The sequence below is a fragment of the Coregonus clupeaformis genome, chromosome 16 (assembly GCF_020615455.1).
Source record: "Coregonus clupeaformis isolate EN_2021a chromosome 16, ASM2061545v1, whole genome shotgun sequence".
Taxonomy (NCBI): domain Eukaryota; kingdom Metazoa; phylum Chordata; class Actinopteri; order Salmoniformes; family Salmonidae; genus Coregonus; species Coregonus clupeaformis.
The window spans coordinates 50,792,451-50,812,138 of record NC_059207.1 but is presented as its reverse complement, the minus strand read 5'-3'; the positions used below and the strand labels follow the sequence as shown (position 1 = coordinate 50,812,138).

Below are 19,688 nucleotides of genomic sequence, written 5' to 3'. Positions count from 1 at the left end.
TCATCAAGGTTTTCATCTCTGTTCTTTGCTCCATTCATCTTTCCCTCGATCCCAGTCCCTGCCGCTGAAAAACATCCCCACAGCATGATGCTGCCACCACCATGCTTCACCATAGGGATGGTGCCAGGTTTCCTCCATACTTGACGCTTGGAATTCAGGCAAAATAGTTCAATCTTGATTTCATCAGACCAGAGAATCTGGTTTCTCATGGTCTGAGAGTCCTTTAGGTGCCTTTTGGCAAACTCCAAGAGGGCTGTCATGTGCCTTTTACTGAGGAGTGGCTTCCGTCTGGCCACTCTACCATAAAGGCCTGATTGGTGGAGTGCTGCAGAGATGGCTGTCCTTCTGGAAGGTTCTCCCATCGCCACAGACGAACTCTGGAGCTCTGTCAGAGTGACCATTGGGTTCTTGGTCATGTCCCTGACCAAGGCCCTTCTTCCCTGATTGCTCAGTTTGGCCAGGGGGCCAGCTCTAGGAAGAGTCTTGGTGGTTCCAAACTTCTTCCATTTAAGAATGATGGAAGCCACTGTGTTCTTGGGGACCTTAAATGCTGCAGACATTTTTGGTACCCTTCCCCAGATCTGTGCCTCGACACAATCCTGTCTCGGAGCTATACGGACAATTCTTTCGACCTCATGGCTTGGTTTTTGTCTGACGTACACTGTCAACTGTGGGACCTTAAAGACCGGTGTGTGCTTTTCCAAATCATGTCCAATCAATTGAATTTACCACAGGTGGACTCCAATCAAGTTGTAGAAACATCAAGGATGATCAATGGAAACAGGATGCACCTGAGCTCAATTTCGAGTCTCATAGCAAAGGGTCGAATACTTATGTAAATAAGGCATTTCTGTTTATTTTTAATACATTTGCAAAAATTTCTAAATACCTGTTTTCACTTTGTCATTATGGGGTAGTGTGTGTAGATTGATGAGAAAAATAATTATGTAATCAATTTTAGAATAAGACTAACGTAACAAAATGTGGAAAAAAATGAAGGGGTCTGAATACTTTCCAAATGCACTGTACATTTCATAATATTTCCCCTAATGTTATTAGCCTACCTCCTCTTTCCCTCTCGATTGTTGCTTCATTCCTTCCTTGCTTTCAAATAAATTGTATATTGTAAATGTGTAATAATAGAGTAATAATATCTTGTATGGTATATTGTTGTGTTTTTGATATAGGCTGTTGTTTAGTTGTGATGTAATTGTTACTATACTAAATAATGCATTCCCCTGATTCAGCTCATATGGAGATTCGAACTCAGGACCTCTGCCTCGAAAACACAGTTGGAGATAGGAACATAAGCATTTCGCTACACCCGCGATAATATCTGCAAAATATGTGTACACAACCAATAAAATTTGATTATCATAATGAAACTGATACATTTACATTTAATTTTTTATTCGAATGCAATATTAATTGAATTTAGTTTCAAATCATGAAATACAAGTAAAATGTATGAATTCAATGAATCAATTTGAGCATTACAACAACAACACAAATTATTAAAACATAATATCTAAATTCAAATATTGTTTCTGTTGGCACCGAAATCACTCCATACAAAATACTCTTTGCTTTAAGAGAATTTACTATGGCAGTCAAAGGATATGTCTCACTGTAAGCTATTTAATCTTAGACAAGGACATTTTTAGCACAGGTGTAAGTGCTAAATGGTTATTTATTTAATTTATTTACATTTTGTGCATACAAAAAGTGATCGGTGAAGGGATAGATTGATTGATATATTGCATTACCCGTATCCACTGGTTGGCCTTCCTCTCGACAGCGTTGTGAGGTTCCTCTGAATACAGACTCCACAGACTCTGGAACAGGAGCGAGCGGCTCTCAGCTGAACACAGGACACACAACAAAAAACACAAGACAACACATTAGGCAAGGCATCTATCCATCCATCCATCCACCCACCCACCGAACCACCCGCCCACCGATCCATAGCTTATTGACAGTCCACTCACCATCAGCAGTGACATAAGGGTTCCAGCAGAGGCGGCCGAGGAACTGGCCTATGAAGGGAACAGTCCTCATGGTCTCTGTGGTGGAGCTCTGGAAACACACAACACACAGCACTGACACTGACACTGACACACACTCCACACCAACATGACTGGGCCAAACCAAGTCTGTGTCCCAAATGCCACCCTATTCCCTATGTAGTGCACTACTTTTGACAAGGGCCCATCTGTTCAAAAGTAGTGCATGGGATTAGGATGCCATTTGGGACAAAACCTTATAACTGACTTGACTGTATGTACTGTAGCATACAGTACCATGACAGTGTTTCCTAAAGAGATTGCCAGGACCCACTTGTGCAATCTTAAGTAACTAAAGTAAACAACAAAAAACAAAGCGTTCATAAGTTTAGTACTAGTTTGTTTTTCACATTTCACCCATAAACATTTCCTGGGTTTAATTTTCCCCTAGAGCAAGAACACGTCATGTGTTGAGAAGTGTGAGAGATACACAAAACAGATGGGTGCGACGGGCCAGGTAGTTTGGGGTGTTGGGGCACAGCTTGGCCCGCTTACAAACTGTATGTGAGTGTGTGTGTGTGGTTTTGAGCGAGCATATGTTTGTGTGTGGAAGACTCTTTAGCTCACAGCAACAAGGGGCCATTTAAAACATTTAAAAACATTTCTCTCCAGCCAATTAAAAATGGAGCGCTTGTAGCGGAACATTGTAGCGAATGGCAGCTAGTTACTGGCAGCTTAGTACTGACCAATGACACAAGGGGTCTGTTTAGAAGGGTGTGACCCTACGGAATCTGTGGAGGGAGCTGGGGTGCCCCAACACCCCAAACTACCTGTCCCGCTTACAAACTGTATGTGAGTGTGTGTGTGTGTTTTTGAGCGAGCATCTGTTTGTGTGTGGAAGACTCTTTAGCTCACAGCAACAAGGGGCCATTTAAAACATTTCTCTCCAGCCAATTAAAAATGGAACGCTTGTAGCGGAACATTGTATCGAATGGCAGCTAGTTACTGGCAGCTTAGTACTGACCAATGACACAAGGGGTCTGTTTAGAAGGGTGTGACACTACGGAATGTTCAGTAATCACTGATCTCTACCTAATTTGATATGAGAAAGCAAGGTTACCAATCCAATTCCAACCTATGATTAGGGAGGAAGGAAGGAAGGAAGGAAGCTAGGAAGTATGTATTTCTCCAGTCTTGAACACAGTCCCTGATGTCATTAATTGGAACCCGGGGCGTTAACGATGTAGCATCTCTTAAAAATGTAGACCTAGCATCTTGTGTGTGTGTGACACAACCAGGGCGGTATTGTTGTTGCGTTTCTTTTCGATGGCCTCTCTATGCATCACTTCAACATGTGCTCTCCCTGCCAATGTACTGTACACTGGAACACACTCAAAGCATCGCACTCCTTTCAATCCTGTACATAACACATGGTCTCAGTTTAATATGACACGCCTGTGTGTGTGTGTGTGTGCGTATTTATTTTTATATATATATATATATATATATATATGTGTGTGTGTGTGACTGTGTGTGTGCCTTGTATGACGCAACCCAGAAGGAATATTTATTACAGTTTGTGGCTATTGAAACATACGATACAGGCCTCAAAGAAAGAATGAGCCATTGCAACAGAAAATAATTATCACCAACTACCAGAGCCAAATCAGCATCAAAAGTTAGTGACCGTGCACACTAATACTGTCCCTAATAAAAAGCTGAGCATTAGACATGATGTATCTATTGTGCATACCCAGACATCTACGACAGAAGTGGCTGATTATGTGGTGATCACACGGAGTTTATGAGAACCTTTGTCTGTCCAACTATGTCATCAGGGCAAAGATATGACAAAGCAATGTCAATCCACTGACATATTCCAGTCTCAACATCAACAGTGAAGAGGCGACTCCGGGATGCTGACCTAGGCAGAGTTGCAAAGACAAAGCCATATCTCAGACTGGCCAATAAAAAGAAAAGATTAAGATGGGCAAAAGAACACAGACTGGACTTTTTCTTTGCAACTCTGCCTAGAAGGTCAGCATCCTGGAGTCGCCTCTTCACTGTTGACGTTGAGACTGGTGTTTTGCGGGTACTATTTAATGAAGCTGCCAGTTGAGGACCTGTGAGGCACCTGTTTCTCAAACTTGACACTCTAATGTATTTGTCCTCTTGCTCAGTTGTGCACTGGGGCCTCCCACTCTTCTTTCTATTCTGGTTAGAGCCAGTTTGCGCTGTTCTGTGAAGGGAGTAGTACAGTACAGTACTTCAGTTTCTTGGCAATTTCTCACATGGAATAGCCTTCATTTCTCAGAACAAGAATAGACTGACGAGTTTCAGAAGAAAGTTATTTTTTTCTGGCCATTTTGAGCCTGTAATCGAACCCACAATTGCTGATGCTCCAGATACTCAACTAGACTCAAGAAGACCAGTTTTATTGCTTCTTTAATCAGCACAGCAGTTTTCAGCTGTGCTAACATAATTGCAAAAGGGTTTTCTAATTATCAATTAGCCCTTTAAAATGATAAACTTGGATTAGCAAACACAACGTGCCATCGGAACACAGGACTGATGGTTGCTGATAATGGGCCTCTGTATGCCTATATACAGTGAGGGAAAAAAGTATTTGATCCCCTGCTGATTTTGTACGTTTGCCCACTGACAAAGACATGATCAGTCTATAATTTTAATGTTAGGTTTATTTGAACAGTGAGAGACAGAATAACAACAAAAAAATCAAGAAAAACGCATGTCAACATTTTTATAAATTGATTTGCATTTTAATGAGGGAAATAAGTATTTGACCCCTCTGCAAAACATGACTTAGTACTTGGTGTCAAAACCCTTGTTGGCAATCAGAGGTCAGACGTTTCTTGTAGTTGGCCACCAGGTTTGCACACATCTCAGGAGGGATTTTGTCCCACTCCTCTTTGCAGATCTTCTCCAAGTCATTAAGGTTTCGAGGCTGACGTTTGGCAACTCGAACCTTCAGCTCCCTCCACAGATTTTCTATGGGATTAAGGTCTGGAGACTGGCTAGGCCACTCCAGGACCTTAATGTGATTCTTCTTGAGCCACTCATTTTTTGCCTTGGCCGTGTGTTTTGGGTCATTGTCATGCTGGAATACCCATCCACGACCCATTTTCAATGCCCTGGCTGAGGGAAGGAGGTTCTCACCCAAGATTTGACGGTACATGGCCCTGTCCATCGTCCCTTTGATGCGGTGAAGTTGTCCTGTCCCCTTAGCAGAAAAACACCCCCAAAGCATAATGTTTCCACCTCCATGTTTGATGGTGGGGATGGTGTCCTTGGGGTCATAGGCAGCATTCCTCCTCCTCCAAACATGGCGAGTTGAGTTGATACCAAAGAGCTCGATTTTGGTCACAACACTTTCACCCAGTTCTCCTCTGAATCATTCAGATGTTCATTGACAAACTTCAGACGGGCCTGTATATGTGCTTTCTTGAGCAGGGGGACCTTGTGGGCGCTGCAGGATTTCAGTCCTTCACGGCGTAGTGTGTTACCAATTGTTTTCTTGGTGACTATGGTCCCAGCTGCCTTGAGATCATTGACAAGATCCTCCCGTGTAGTTCTGGGCTGATTCCTCACCGTTCTCATGATCATTGCAACTCCACGAGGTGAGATCTTGCATGGAGCCCCAGGCCGAGGGAGATTGACAGTTCTTTTGTGTTTCTTCTATTTGCGAATAATCGCACCAACTGTTGTCACCTTCTCACCAAGCTGCTTGGCGATGGTCTTGTAGCCCATTCCAGCCTTGTGTAGGTCTACAATATTGTCCCTGACATCCTTGGAGAGCTCTTTGGTCTTGGCCATGGTGGAGAGTTTGGAATCTGATTGATTGATTGCTTCTGTGGACAGGTGTATTTTATACAGGTAACAAGCTGAGATTAGGAGCACTCCCTTTAAGAGTGTGCCCCTAATCTCAGCTCGTTACCTGTATAAAAGACACCTGGGAGCCAGAAGTCTTTCTGATTGAGAGGGGGTCAAATACTTATTTCCCTCATTAAAATGCAAATCAATTCATTACATTTTTTACATGCGTTTTTCTGGATTTTGTTGTTGTTATTCTGTCTCTCACTGTTCAAATAAACCTACCATTAAAATTAGACTGATCATTTCTTTGTCAGTGGGCAAACGTACAAAATCAGCAGGGGATCAAATACTTCTTTCCCTCACTGTAGATATTCCATTAAAAATCAGCCGTTTCCAGCTACAATAGACATTAACAATGTCTACACTGTATTTCTGATCAATTTGATGTTATTTTAATGGACAAAAAATTGCTTTTCTTTCGAAAACAAGGACATTTCTAAGTGACCCCAAACTTTTGAACTGTAGTGTATAGGGGCCATTTGAGATGCAACCCTTGCCTCTCTGGGGCAGTCCTGGAGACATTAGTTCACATGGATAGGGGTGTCAGTGGCATAGGTAAGGTATCTAAAAATGTATACTCCACGTATGCACACAATGTCAATTGCACACAAGCAGTGTACAGACACGCGCATACACAGACACCAACTCACACTCACGTGCATGCACACACACACAGACTTGCGATGCTGACCCTTAAGTGAGTGTGTATGAGTGTATCCAGCAGGCCCCACCAGCCAAAAGGAAAACCAAACACACATACACAGCTCCTAGGGTCCTAACCCAAAGCAAATGAGGAAATTGATATTAATTGGAATATTTTTTCATCCTCCAGGCGAAAGCCACAATAAAGTCTTGAAGTCATCAAAGAAGGCAACACTGGTGCCGAGAAGTATTTTTCTTAACCACTCTTTTATGAGCACTCTGCCGGGAAAGGATTTCACTCCAATTAAGCGATCCTTCCCTCTCTCCTTCACACTCATTCACACTCCCTCCCTCTCTCTCTTTCACATTGCAGATGCTCTCACCCAGGGGCTGACATAAAGTGGGGTTGAAATTATTGACCCCCTTGATAAAGATGAGCAAAAATGACTGTAAAATAAATAATTCAAATACTGAGCTAATTGTATGCAAACAATTTTTATTTTATTTTATACTAATACAATTGCTCAGAGAAAGAGATTTAGTTTAAAAAGTCATTTATTTTCACAAAAAGGTAGGGGTCGAAATTATTGACACCACTGTTTTCAATACCTCATCTTGCGAGGATAAAGGCACTGAGCCTTTTTCTAAAATGTGTGATGAGTTAGAGAGCACATTGGGAGGGATCTTAGACCATTCCTCCATACAGAATCCTTCCAGGTCCTTGATATCCTTCGTCTGCTGCGCTTTTGGACTGCCCTCTTCAATTCAAACCACAGGATTTCAATGGGTTTCAACTCCAGAGACTGAGATGGCCATTGCAAAATGTTGACTTTTTGGCCAATTAATAATTTCTTTGTGGATTTTAATGTGTGCAAGATCCACTTGAGTCAAAATTTCAGCCTCCTTGCAGAGGCAACCAGGTTTTGGGCTAAAATGTCCTGGTACTGGGTAAAGTTCATGACGCCCTATACAAAGGCCACAGGATCAGTGGTAGCAGAATAGCCCCACAACATCAAAGATCCACCCCCATATTTCACAGTAGGTATGGGGTTATTTTCTGCTTATGCATTCTTGTTTCGACACCAAACCCACCAATGGTGTGCGTGGCCAGAGCTCTATTTTCATGACATATGACCATAGCACCGGTTACAATCCAAGTGCCATTGCTGCTGCCGTTGGATGATGTGAAATAGAGCTCTTTGGTCACGTACACCAGTGGTGGAGTTGACGGCGAAATGAGAATGCATAAGCAGAAAAGAACCGGCCCATATTACTGTAAAATATGTAGGTGGATATTTGATGTAATGGGGCCCTTGTTAAGGTCAACAGCATCATGAACTACCCAGTACCAGGACATTTTAGCTAAAAACCTGGTTGCCTTCGTCAGGAGGCTGAAACTTGGCCGCAAGTGGATCTTCCAGCAAGACAATAACACCAAGCACACATCAACATTTACAAACTCATTGAAAACCTGTGGTTTGAATTGAAGAAGGCTTTCCATAAGCGCAGACAAAAGGATATCAAGTATCTGGAAGGATTCTGTATGGGCAGGGATGTAGTGGAGGATAATCTCATGTACAGTGCCTTGCAAAAGTATTCATCCCCCTTAGCGTTTTTCCTATTTTCTTGCATTACAACCTGTAATTTTATTTTATTTTTATTTCGATTTCATGTAACGGACATACACAAAATAGTCCAAATTGGTGAAGTGAAATGAAAAAAAGAACTTGTTTCAAAAAATTTGACAAAATAAATAACGGAAAAGTGGTGTGTGCATATATATTCACCCCCTTTGCTATGAAGCCCCTAAATAAGATCTGGTGCAACCAATTACCTTCAGAAGTCACATAATTAGTTAAATAAAGTCCACCTGTGTGCAATCTAAGTGTCACATGATCTCAGTATATATATACACCTGTTCTGAAAGGCCCCAGAGTGTGCAACACCACTAAGCAAGGGGCACCACCATGCAAGCGGCACCATGAAGACCAAGGAGCTCTCCAAACAGGTCAGTGACAAAGTTGTGGAGAAGTACAGATCAGGGTTGGGTTATAAAACAATATCAGAAACTTTGAACATCCCACGGAGCACCATTAATCCATTATTAAAAAATGGAAATAATATGGCACCACAACAAACCTGCCAAGAGAGGGCCGCCCACCAAAACTCACGGACCAGGCAAGGAGGGCATTAATCAGAGCGGCAACAAAGAGACCAAAGATAACCCTGAAGGAGCTGCAAAGCTCCACAGCGGAGATTGGAGTATCTGTCCATAGGACCACTTTAAGCCGTACACTCCACAAAGCTGGGCTTTACAGAAGAGTGGCCAGAAAAAAGCCATTGCTTAAAGAAAAAAATAAGCAAACACGTTTGGTGTTCGCCAAAAGGCATGTGGGAGACTCCCCAAACATATGGAAGAAGGTACTCTGGTCAGATGAGACTAAAATTGAGCTTTTAGGCCATCAAGGAAAACGCTATGTCTGGCGCAAACCCAACACATCTCATCACCCCGAGAACACCATCCCCACAGTGAAGCATGGTGGTGGCATTATCATGCTGTGGGGATGATTTTCATCGGCAGGGACTGGGAAACTGGTCAGAATTGAAGGAATGATGGATGGCGCTAAATACAGGGAAATTCTTGATGGAAACCTGTTTCAGTCTTCAAGAGATTTGAGACTGGGACGGAGGTTCACCTTCCAGCAGGACAATGACCCTAAGCATACTGCTAAAGCGACACTCGAGTGGTTTAAGGGGAAACATTTAAATGTCTTGGAATGGCCTAGTCAAAGCCCAGACCTCAATCCAATTGAGAATCTGTGGTATGACTTAAAGATTGCTGTACACCAGCGGAACCCGTCCAACTTGAAGGAGCTGGAGCAGTTTTCCCTTGAAGAATGGGCAAAAATCCCAGTGGCTAGATGTGCCAAGCTTATAGAAACATACCCCAAGAGACTTGTAGCTGTAATTTATGTAAAAGGTAGCTCTACAAAGTATTGAGTTTGTGGGGGTGAATAGTTATGCACGCTCAAGTTCAGTTTTTTTTGTCTTATTTCTTGTTTGTTTCACAATAAAAAAAATTTGCATCTTCAAAGTTGTAGGCATGTTGTGTAAATCAAATTATACAAACCCCCCAAAAATCAATTTTAATTGCAGGTTGTAAGGCAACAAAATAGGAAAAATGCCAAGGGGGGTGAATACTTTCGTAAGCCACTGTAAACACCATTTACACACTTTTTTATTTTGTTAATTAGCATTTACAACTTATTATTGGGTTCTTTATACTTGATCTGAGTTCTGATCGCGCCTGCCTCTTAGCGAACGTGTGGAATCATGAACAGTTGTTTGTTCGCATAGTTCGACTGCGACCCCGGATTTGATTTGTTAGTAGCACATTCACCACTCTCTCAAACGGCAAACTCTGCACTCTCGCAGCGCAGGCCGAGGGCCTGAGATGTGAAATGAATTACCCCAGCTCGGAGTCAGGCTCAGTAGACCAACGGCAAGTAGGCAACTAGAGACGCCGCTGACAGTGGGTTTGCGAGATGCCGGACAGATAAGGCATTATTTTAAACGTCAACGACTACAGCCATGTCTACAGACCCCCCCCCCAAAAAAAATATAATAATAATATTATATAATAATAATAGGCTCTGAGAATGAGTTCACAACTGGTAAATAGTCAGATATGTCAGCTGCCGGTAGAGAGTACTAGTGAGACATGCTGCATTACATGCAGGAGGAGGAAGCAAGCAGAGAGAGGTTAGTACAGTGGTTCCCAAACTGGGGGTTGGGCCCCATGTGGGGTCCCCTATGAAAATCTGTACTAATCTTATCAAACAAATTAAGAACTTAAAAAAACAAGAAAACATGTTTCAATATTAACATCTCCCCATGGCCTACCTTCCCTATTCAATAGTGAGGGAAAACATTATTTGATCCCCTGCTGATTTTGTACGTTTGCCCACTGACAAAGAAATGATCAGTCTATAATTTGAATGGTAGGTTTATTTGAACAGTGAGAGACAGAAAAACAACAAATAAATCCAGAAAAACGCATGTCAAAAATGTTATAAATTGATTTGCATTTTAATGAGGGAAATAACTATTTGACCCACTCTCAATCAGAAAGATTTCTGGCTCCCAGGTGTCTTTTATACAGGTAACGAGCTGAGATTAGGAGCACACTCTTAAAGGGAGTGCTCCTAATCTCAGCTTGTTACCTGTATAAAAGACACCTGTCCACAGAAGCAATCAATCAATCAGATTCCAAACTCTCCACCATGGCCAAGACCAAAGAGCTCTCCAAGGATGTCAGGGACAAGATTGTAGACCTACACAAGGCTGGAATGGGCTACAAGACCATCGCCAAGCAGCTTGATGAGAAGGTGACAACAGTTGGTGCGATTATTCGCAAATGGAAGAAACACAAATGAACTGTCAATCTCCCTCTGCCTGGGGCTCCATGCAAGATCTCACCTTGTGGAGTTGCAATGATCATGAGAACGGTGAGGAATCAGCCCAGAACTACACGGGAGGATCTTGTCAATGATCTCAAGGCAGTTGGGACCATAGTCACCAAGAAAACAATTGGTAACACACTACGCCGTGAAGGACTGAAATCCTGCAGCGCACGCAAGGTCCCCCTGCTCAAGAAAGCACATATACAGGCCTGTCTGAAGTTTGCCAATGAACATCTGAATGATTCAGAGGAGAACTGGGTGAAAGTGTTGTGGTCAGATGAGACCAAAATGGAGCTCTTTGGCATCAACTCAACTCGCCGTGTTTGGAGGAGGAGGAATGCTGCCTATGACACCAAGAACACCATCCCCACCGTCAAACATGGAGGTGGAAACTTTATGCTTTGGGGGTGTTTTTCTGCTAAGGGGCCATGTACAACTTCACCGCATCAAAGGGACGATGGACGGGGACATGTACTGTCAAATCTTGGGTGAGAACCTCCTTCCCTCAGCCAGGGCATTGAAAATGGGTCGTGGATGAGTATTCCAGCATGACAATGACCCAAAACACACAGCCAAGGCAACAAAGGAGTGGCTCAAGAAGAAGCACATTAAGGTCCTGGAGTGGCCTAGCCAGTCTCCAGACCTTAATCCCATAGAAAATCTGTGGAGAGAGCTGAAGGTTCGAGTTACCAAACGTCAGCCTCGAAACCTTAATGACTCTGCAAAGAGGAGTGGGACAAAATCCCTCCTGAGATGTGTGCAAACCTGGTGGCCAACTACAAGAAACGTCTGACCTCTGTGATTGCCAACAAGGGTTTTGCCACCAAGTACTAAGTCATGTTTTGCAGAGGGGTCAAATACTCATTTCCCTCATTAAAATGCAAATCAATTTATAACATTTTTGACATGCGTTTTTTCTGGATTTTTTTGTTGTTATTCTGTCTCTCACTGTTCAAATAAACCTACCATTAAAATTATAGACTGATCATGTCTTTGTCAGTGGGCAAATGTACAAAATCAGCAGGGGATCAAATACTTTTTTCCCTCACTGTACATTAAAATGCAATCAAAATGCAAACAATAGCCTACAGTTATAAAATTGGCATATGTTTTTGTTTATGTCGGTGGTTGTTCGTCTTATCTCGATTGCCCAATGTAGTTTATATACTGAACAAAATTATAAACGCAACATGCAACAATTTCACAGTATCTCTGTGCATTCAAATTGCTATCGATAAAATGCAATTGTGTTCGTTGTCCGTAGCTTATGCCTGCCCATACCATAACTCCACCGCCACCATGGGGCACTCTGTTCACAACATTGACATCAGCAAACCACTCGCCCAAACGACACCATAAACTTGGTCTGCGGTTGTCATGCCTGCAGTCAGCATGCCAATTGCACGCTCCCTCAAAACTTGAGACATCTGTGGCATTGTGTTGTGTGACAAAACTGCACATTTTAGAGTGGCCTTTTATTGTCCCCAGCACAAGGTGCACCTGTGTAATGACCGTGCTGTTTAATCAGCTTCTTGATATGCCACACCTGTCAGGTAGATGGATTATCTTTGCAAAGGAGAAATGCTCATTAACAGGGACGTCAACAAATTTGTGCCAAGAGTTTGAGAGAAATAAGCTTTTTGAGCGTATGGAAAATTTCTGGGATCTGTTATTTCAGCTCATGAAACATGGGACAAAATACTTTACATGTTGCGTTTATATTTTTGTTCAGTGTAGTTTACCCACCTTCTTTTTTAACACTACATCACTGTGTATGGAGGAATGGTCTAATATCCTTCCCAATGTGTTCTCCAACTCTCGGCTCAGTGCCATTATCCTCGCAAGGTGAGGTATTGAAAGGTATTGAAAATAGGGGTGTCAATAATTTTGACCCCTACCCTTTTGAGAAAATAATATTACTTGTTAAACAAAATCTCTTTCTCTGAGCAATTGTGTTAGTATAAAATAATATAACTTCCTTTTTTGAGAGAGAGAGAGAGAATGAGCAAGAGAGAGATAAGAGGGAGAGATGATTGTCTGTCAGCACTGGCAGAGGCATTGTCATAACAACCAAGTTAAAACTTGTCTTCTTCTCTGGCTGTGCTGTCAGAGAAGACCTAGCACTGAGCATACACAGGTATACTACCAAAGCCATGAAATGAAAGGACAGAGACAGGGGGAGGGATAGACAAAGAGAGAAAGTGTGAGAGAGTGATGCTGAATCCCAATTCGACCACTAGTCCCTAGGTACTTCTGTAGATCTAAGAGAAGGTGGCGCTAATTATCATATTGCTTAAGCTGATCAGATATTTTCAGATCTAGCCTAGATAAAGTGTCTAGGGACTAGGCTAGGTCCAGCCCAAATAAAGACTCAGAGATATATATATATATATCATACAGTGAGGGAAAAAAGTATTTGATCCCCTGCTGATTTTGTACGTTTGCCCACTGACAAAGAAATGATCAGTCTATAATTTTAATGGTAGGTTTATTTGAACAGTGAGAGACAGAATAACAACAACAAAATCCAGAAAAACGCATTTCAAAAATGTTATAAATTGATTAGCATTTTAATGAGGGAAATAAGTATTTGACCCCTCTGCAAAACATGACTTAGTACTTGGTGTCAAAACCCTTGTTTGCAATCACAGAGGTCAGACGTTTCTTGTAGTTGGCCACCAGGTTTGCACACATCTCAGGAGGGATTTTGTCCCACTCCTCTTTGCAGATCTTCTCCAAGTCATTAAGGTTTCGAGGCTGACGTTTGGCAACTCGAACCTTCAGCTCCCTCCACAGATTTTCTATGGGATTAAGGTCTGGAGACTGGCAAGGCCACTCCAGGACCTTAATGTGCTTCTTCTTGAGCCACTCCTTTGTTGCCTTGGCCGTGTGTTTTGGGTCATTGTCATGCTGGAATACCCATCCACGACCCATTTTCAATGCCCTGGCTGAGGGAAGGAGGTTCTCACCCAAGATTTGACAGTACATGTCCCCGTCCATCGTCCCTTTGATGCAGTGAAGTTGTACATGGCCCCTTAGCAGAAAAACACCCCCAAAGCATAAAGTTTCCACCTCCATGTTTGACGGTGGGGATGGTGTTCTTGGTGTCATAGGCAGCATTCCTCCTCCTCCAAACACGGCGAGTTGAGTTGATGCCAAAGAGCTCCATTTTGGTCTCATCTGACCACAACACTTTCACCCAGTTCTCCTCTGAATCATTCAGATGTTCATTGGCAAACTTCAGACGGGCATGTATATGTGCTTTCTTGAGCAGGGGGACCTTGCGGGCGCTGCAGGATTTCAGTCCTTCACGGCGTAGTGTGTAACCAATTGTTTTCTTGGTGACTATGGTCCCAGCTGCCTTGAGATCATTGACAAGATCCTCCCGTGTAGTTCTGGGCTGATTCCTCACCGTTCTCATGATCATTGCAACTCCACGAGGTGAGATCTTGCATGGAGCCCCAGGCCGAGGGAGATTGTTAGTTATTTTGTCTTTCTTCCATTTGCGAATAATCGCACCAACTTTTGTCACCTTCTCACCAAGCTGCTTGGCGATGGTCTTGTAGCCCATTCCAGCCCTGTGTAGGTCTACAAGCTTGTCCCTGACATCCTTGGAGAGCTCTTTGGTCTTGGCCATGGTGGACAGTTTGGAATCTGATTGATTGATTGCTTTTGTGGACAGGTGTCTTTTCTACAGGTAACAAACTGAGATTAGGAGCACTCCCTTTAAGAGTGTGCTCCTAATCTCAGCTCGTTACCTGTATAAAAGACACCTGGGAGCCAGAAATCTTTCTGATTGAGAGGGGGTCAAATACTTATTTCCCTCATTAAAATGCAAATCGATTTATAACATTTTTGACATGCGTTTTTCTGGATTTTTGTTTTGTTATTCTGTCTCTCACTGTTCAAATAAACCTACCATTCAAATTATAGACTGATCATTTCTTTGTCAGTGGGCAAACGTACAAAATCAGCAGGGGATCAAATACTTTTTTCCCCTCACTGTGTATATATATATATATATATATATTAGTTGGAAGGTACAGCCCCTCGAACACTGGAGCCTCACAGAGTCGATCCCCCCTCCCCAAAATCTGCTACACTTGATGCAGGGATACATTAGGTTAGCGTTGGCAGTCCCCTGACGACTATTAGCTGGCTAACTCAACATTGCAGCGCTGCCAACTAGTCACACAGACCAGCCAGTGTTAGAGAGACCTCAGGTGTGTGTGTGGGGGGAGCCTGACAGTGTTTACAGTAGCATAGTGCTTCATTAATCAACTGAGCTCTTAATGGATCAGCCTAATGGATGAATTGCACTAATTAGCTGGATGAGCCTGGGTTTTCTGTCAGTGAGTCTGTTCTTACACACTCACAGTCCATACCTCTGTCCAAACCTTTCAGAGTTGGTGCTGACTTAGGATCAGTTTTGCCTTTTAGATCACAATGAATGCCATTACATGGACAGGGGGCACCTGATCCTAGATCAGCACTCCTACTTTGAGAAGCTTAAAACATACGGCCCCTGATCCAGTCCAGAAGCAACCCCTTCCTCTTCCTCTTCTTCCTTTCAATGTTAGCAGATCTACAGGAACCTATAGGTATACAGTAGGTTAGCAATATGGCCCACCTATCTGATACATTCGAATCTGCTAGCAGACAGGAGTAGGGGGAAGTGGTTTTGGGTTGTTTGGGATGGGGCAGGGCATCTGTCCACTCACCCATGTGGGTATGTGTGTGAGGAGGAGCTGGAGGAAGGCCCTGAGAGGGCCCATGTGGAGGCAGGTGTCTCTCTGGGTGTCTGGGCTCTCAGCCTGGCCCCATTCCACTGCCTTCCCCAGCCAGAAAGCTACCTCCTGGGGCTTTAGGCCAGCCATGGACCCCGCCTGGGTCTGGGCCTGGGACATGGTGCTATTGGGGCAGGGTCTATGGAAGACAAACAGACAGACAAATATGATACATTACTTTTTTTTACATTTTAGTCATTTAGCAGACGCTCTTATCCAGAGCGACTTACAGTTAGTGAGTACATGTACTTTATTTTTATACTGGCCCCCCGTGGGAATCGAACCCACAACCCTGGCGTTGCAAGCGCCATGCTCTACAAACTGAGCTACACGGGGCCCATACAAGGCTCAGGGAACACTATTCCTTCTTCTAGCAGGACTCCATGTTCTACAACCCAAAGTAGGGTTGCAAAATTCCCAACATTTTCAGGTTTTCCAGAAATCCCGGATGGAGGATTCCCGTACTTCCTACCGATTCCAGGAATGTTCTATCCGGGATTTATGGAAAACCTGGGAATTTTGGGAAAGTTAACAGAATAGTGCAACCCTTCTCCAGAGGCATGGAGGGCTGAAGTAGAACAATAACATGTTTTGTGGGTGTTGCAAAGTGACAGAAGCAGTAAAAATCATCTGGGACACAGTGAATCTGTCCTCACCCTATATTCCATTAGAGCGGCCAGAAGAAACAGACTCACATACACAACACTGGGGTAGTGGTTTAAAGGACTCTGGCCTCAACTCCCCAACCTCATCAAGGATGTATAGAACAAGCCCTTTTTTAAAGTAGCCTGACTCTTAGGGCCGGTTTCACAGAAACAGATTAAATCTAGTAGTGGACTAAAAAGCATGCTGTATGGAGAATCTCAGAACACATGCTTGTATCACACATGTAGGCCCATGTACTGTAAATCGCAAATACAGCTGAACTTGTATTGAGTGATTATTCTCAGCAAGGAGGGAAGATGCTGGGCCATCTTAGACCTAAACCCCATCTCTTCCTTCTCTCTCATTGAGCCCTACTGAGAAATAAACGGCACATTCTTCACCTTTTATGATGATGAGGATAAACTGGTGGGGGGGTCGCGACGGTGTGTGTGTGTTAGGTGTGTAGGCTAGTGTGTGTGTGTGTGTGTTTTTGTGTGTGTGTGTCGGGAGCTGGCGGGAGTGTGTGTGTTATTGTTGTTTTTAGCTATAATGATAGGTCTGTGAGGGACACCACGGGTTGTGTTTTACAACCACCTCGTTACACACCACTTGTTTAATGTCTTGCCATCATCTCTGCTGGAAAGCCCCTATGGCTCAGCGATGTGAATATATAATTACTTGTTTAAAGAAGAAAAAAAGTCCAACCAAATTAAGAACAAACGCCTCTTGTTGACTTGTGATGGGAGCACAGCTTTCAACCCACAAGAGGTTGAGTATAGTAGCATGCTGCATGCCCAACCAGCTCACACACTCTCACACACACGCTGTTTGCAAAACGCATTTACAGTGTGAAATAAGATGTGACTGAGTCAATATTGTTGTAAAATACTTTTTCTAAGATATGTTTGTGGACTTTGGGTAAAGGAAATAGGCTCCAATAGGCTATACTGAGTCTTCCACCATATAGACAGCCTAGCCTACCATGAACCAGGTTTCATCAGAAGTTAGCCTAGACTAGGTTTATAATCTGTAGTTTCCTTCTTATAGTTTCCTACCTTTGAATTATAACAGGGGGCAGCAGGTAGCCTAGCGTTTAAAAGCATTGGGCCAGTAACTGAAAGGTCGCTGGTTCGAATCCTGAGCTGGCAAGGTGGGAAAATCTGCCATTCTGCCCTTGAGCAAGGCAGTTACCCCCAACAACAACTGCTCCCCGGGCGCCGTAGACGTCGATTATAAGTATTAGCTAATCTTGGACACCTAGAACTAAAATCTTGCGTATTTGGGCGATTTTGCAACAACAGGCTTTTTTGTATCCCAAAAGTCTATTTATTTAGACTTTCTGTATTTTTTAAGTTCTATATCTTGAAAACTTGATCAAAACATTTTGGGACAGTATGGACTAATGAAACAAATTTACCAAAATATATTTTGAGTGGTATTTTCCTTTAAATGTTTTTATAATTCCAATTCAATTCCTATTCAAAAAGCCCAAACAGTCTAATTTCAATTCAATTCCAATTCCATCACTTGAAGATTTATACAATTAGAATTTAATTCAACGTAAATTCTCCACTTCTTGAGTGAATTCAATAATTAAAATGTCTAATTAAATTTGAATTGACCCCAACCCTGATTCCTGACAAAATGAGAAAAGTATTTCTGTTAATACGTTTTTTCAAGGAACTTTAATTTTATTTTTTATTTTTTTGAAATACCAAGAGCCCATAATTGCAAAATCACCCATTGGCATTATGCAATGTGCATCTGTTCACGAGAGATTAGTATTAGCAAAAATATGACAGTAAACATAGGCTAGAACAAGGGGCCTAAAATGCACAAAAGAGATTGAGCGAATTCTTTTCATATTTAAACATAAATGCATCAGATGTTGTTATTGTACAAAATGAGACCACCCTTGGCAGTTGTTAATGAGAACTCTTCTTCTCTGGTCTGGTCTCTCAGTAGAGTTTAGAAGAGAAGCAGACATTGGAGCCAACACTGTTCTTCTGTGCTCTATTACTGTTGGTGACATCACAGCAGCTGCCTCTGCAAAACCAGGTCTACTATGCTTTTTACATCTCACACACTCCAAATGCATCGGAATAAAAAATTTCAGGCTCCGCATGATATAAAAAGCATCACTTTTCTGGCCATCCTTAACGGCCACTGAGGATTAATGATGTACTGTATGTCAGGACCATTTTCAATGGAGACTTTCTATAATTGTCTTTTTTAAAGGTAACTAGAGAAGTAACTAGCCAAAACCAGAGCTATGTATTTAGATGTCTCTGGCTAAAACTATTTTTATGATTTCAACATGGAATCATGTAAGCCCCTAAATTCCACGCGAGTATACTGTTTTAACAGTGCTGTAACTGTTTGCACTGTACTTGGAATGCAATACTTAGGAGCCACCTCAAGATGTCAGTATTTCATGCTCTCAAGTTGAGACGTAAACATACACTCTCTCGTGTGATAAGACACCCAAAAAGTCCTCCTGCCGTTGACACACAAAACACACTCAACCAGAGAGGACTCATCCTACATGAGTGATGTAACCGGAAATATATTATGCAGGAATCAAAATAGTACCACCACGTTTTACTAAACATCATTACTAGCTTGCTTTGGCTAACGCGCTGTCACAAGCCAAAGGCATAGCTAGCATAGCAGTCAAAGTTGTTTCAAATGTAGCTGCATACTGTCCTGAGATAAGCCGTCATAAAATTCAAATGTAGCTAATACACCATCAGCGACATTAAATTACCAACCTGTATGTTGTGTTCAAATTCACTATCAGAAAACGTTCTCCTTTGTAAAGTGACAACAGCGAACTTCCCTCTTTTGCGAAGCCGGATATGTATGAATCCTATTGGCTGAGAGCCCCACGGCGCCTTCTCAACCGTGGGCGGTTGCTCGCGCCTCAGTTGTCTCTTTGTACGGATCTAGGATCAGTTTACCCTGCCCAAATCTACAACTTTACCATTAGATGTTGAAATACAAAACCAACTTTAGGTCAGTATTTTGGGGCAACTTGTTTTGATTGACCAGTGCTCAATTTATTAGTGTTAGAACAGCTAAAGAAAGTAAAGTATTTAGGTGTGTATGAAAATACATAGTATAAGGCCAACACTTTAATTCAAGTGAAATTAGTTAAACTACACTATAACTTGCTGACAGCAAATAGATAGCAAGGATAATTATTTTGCACTTTTTTATACACTGCTGTGGGGTACAAGGGTCATCATCTAAGT

General features: G+C 42.5%; 1 protein-coding gene across 2 annotated transcripts in view; it reads right to left on the bottom strand.

Annotated features, from left to right (window-relative positions):
- fancc (FA complementation group C) overlaps positions 1-19,285 on the bottom strand; it is a 48,339-nt gene extending 29,054 nt beyond the window's left edge. For both annotated transcript variants that reach the window (XM_041901424.1, XM_041901425.1), the window contains exons 1-4: positions 19,206-19,285; positions 15,724-15,928; positions 1,989-2,076; positions 1,767-1,861 (exon numbers count right to left, since the gene is read on the bottom strand). In XM_041901424.1, coding sequence (XP_041757358.1) covers positions 1,767-1,861; positions 1,989-2,076; positions 15,724-15,909 — 369 coding nt within the window. In that variant the 5' untranslated portion in view covers positions 15,910-15,928; positions 19,206-19,285. The remainder of the gene's footprint in view (positions 1-1,766; positions 1,862-1,988; positions 2,077-15,723; positions 15,929-19,205) is intronic.
- Between the last annotated feature and the right edge of the window lie 403 nt (positions 19,286-19,688).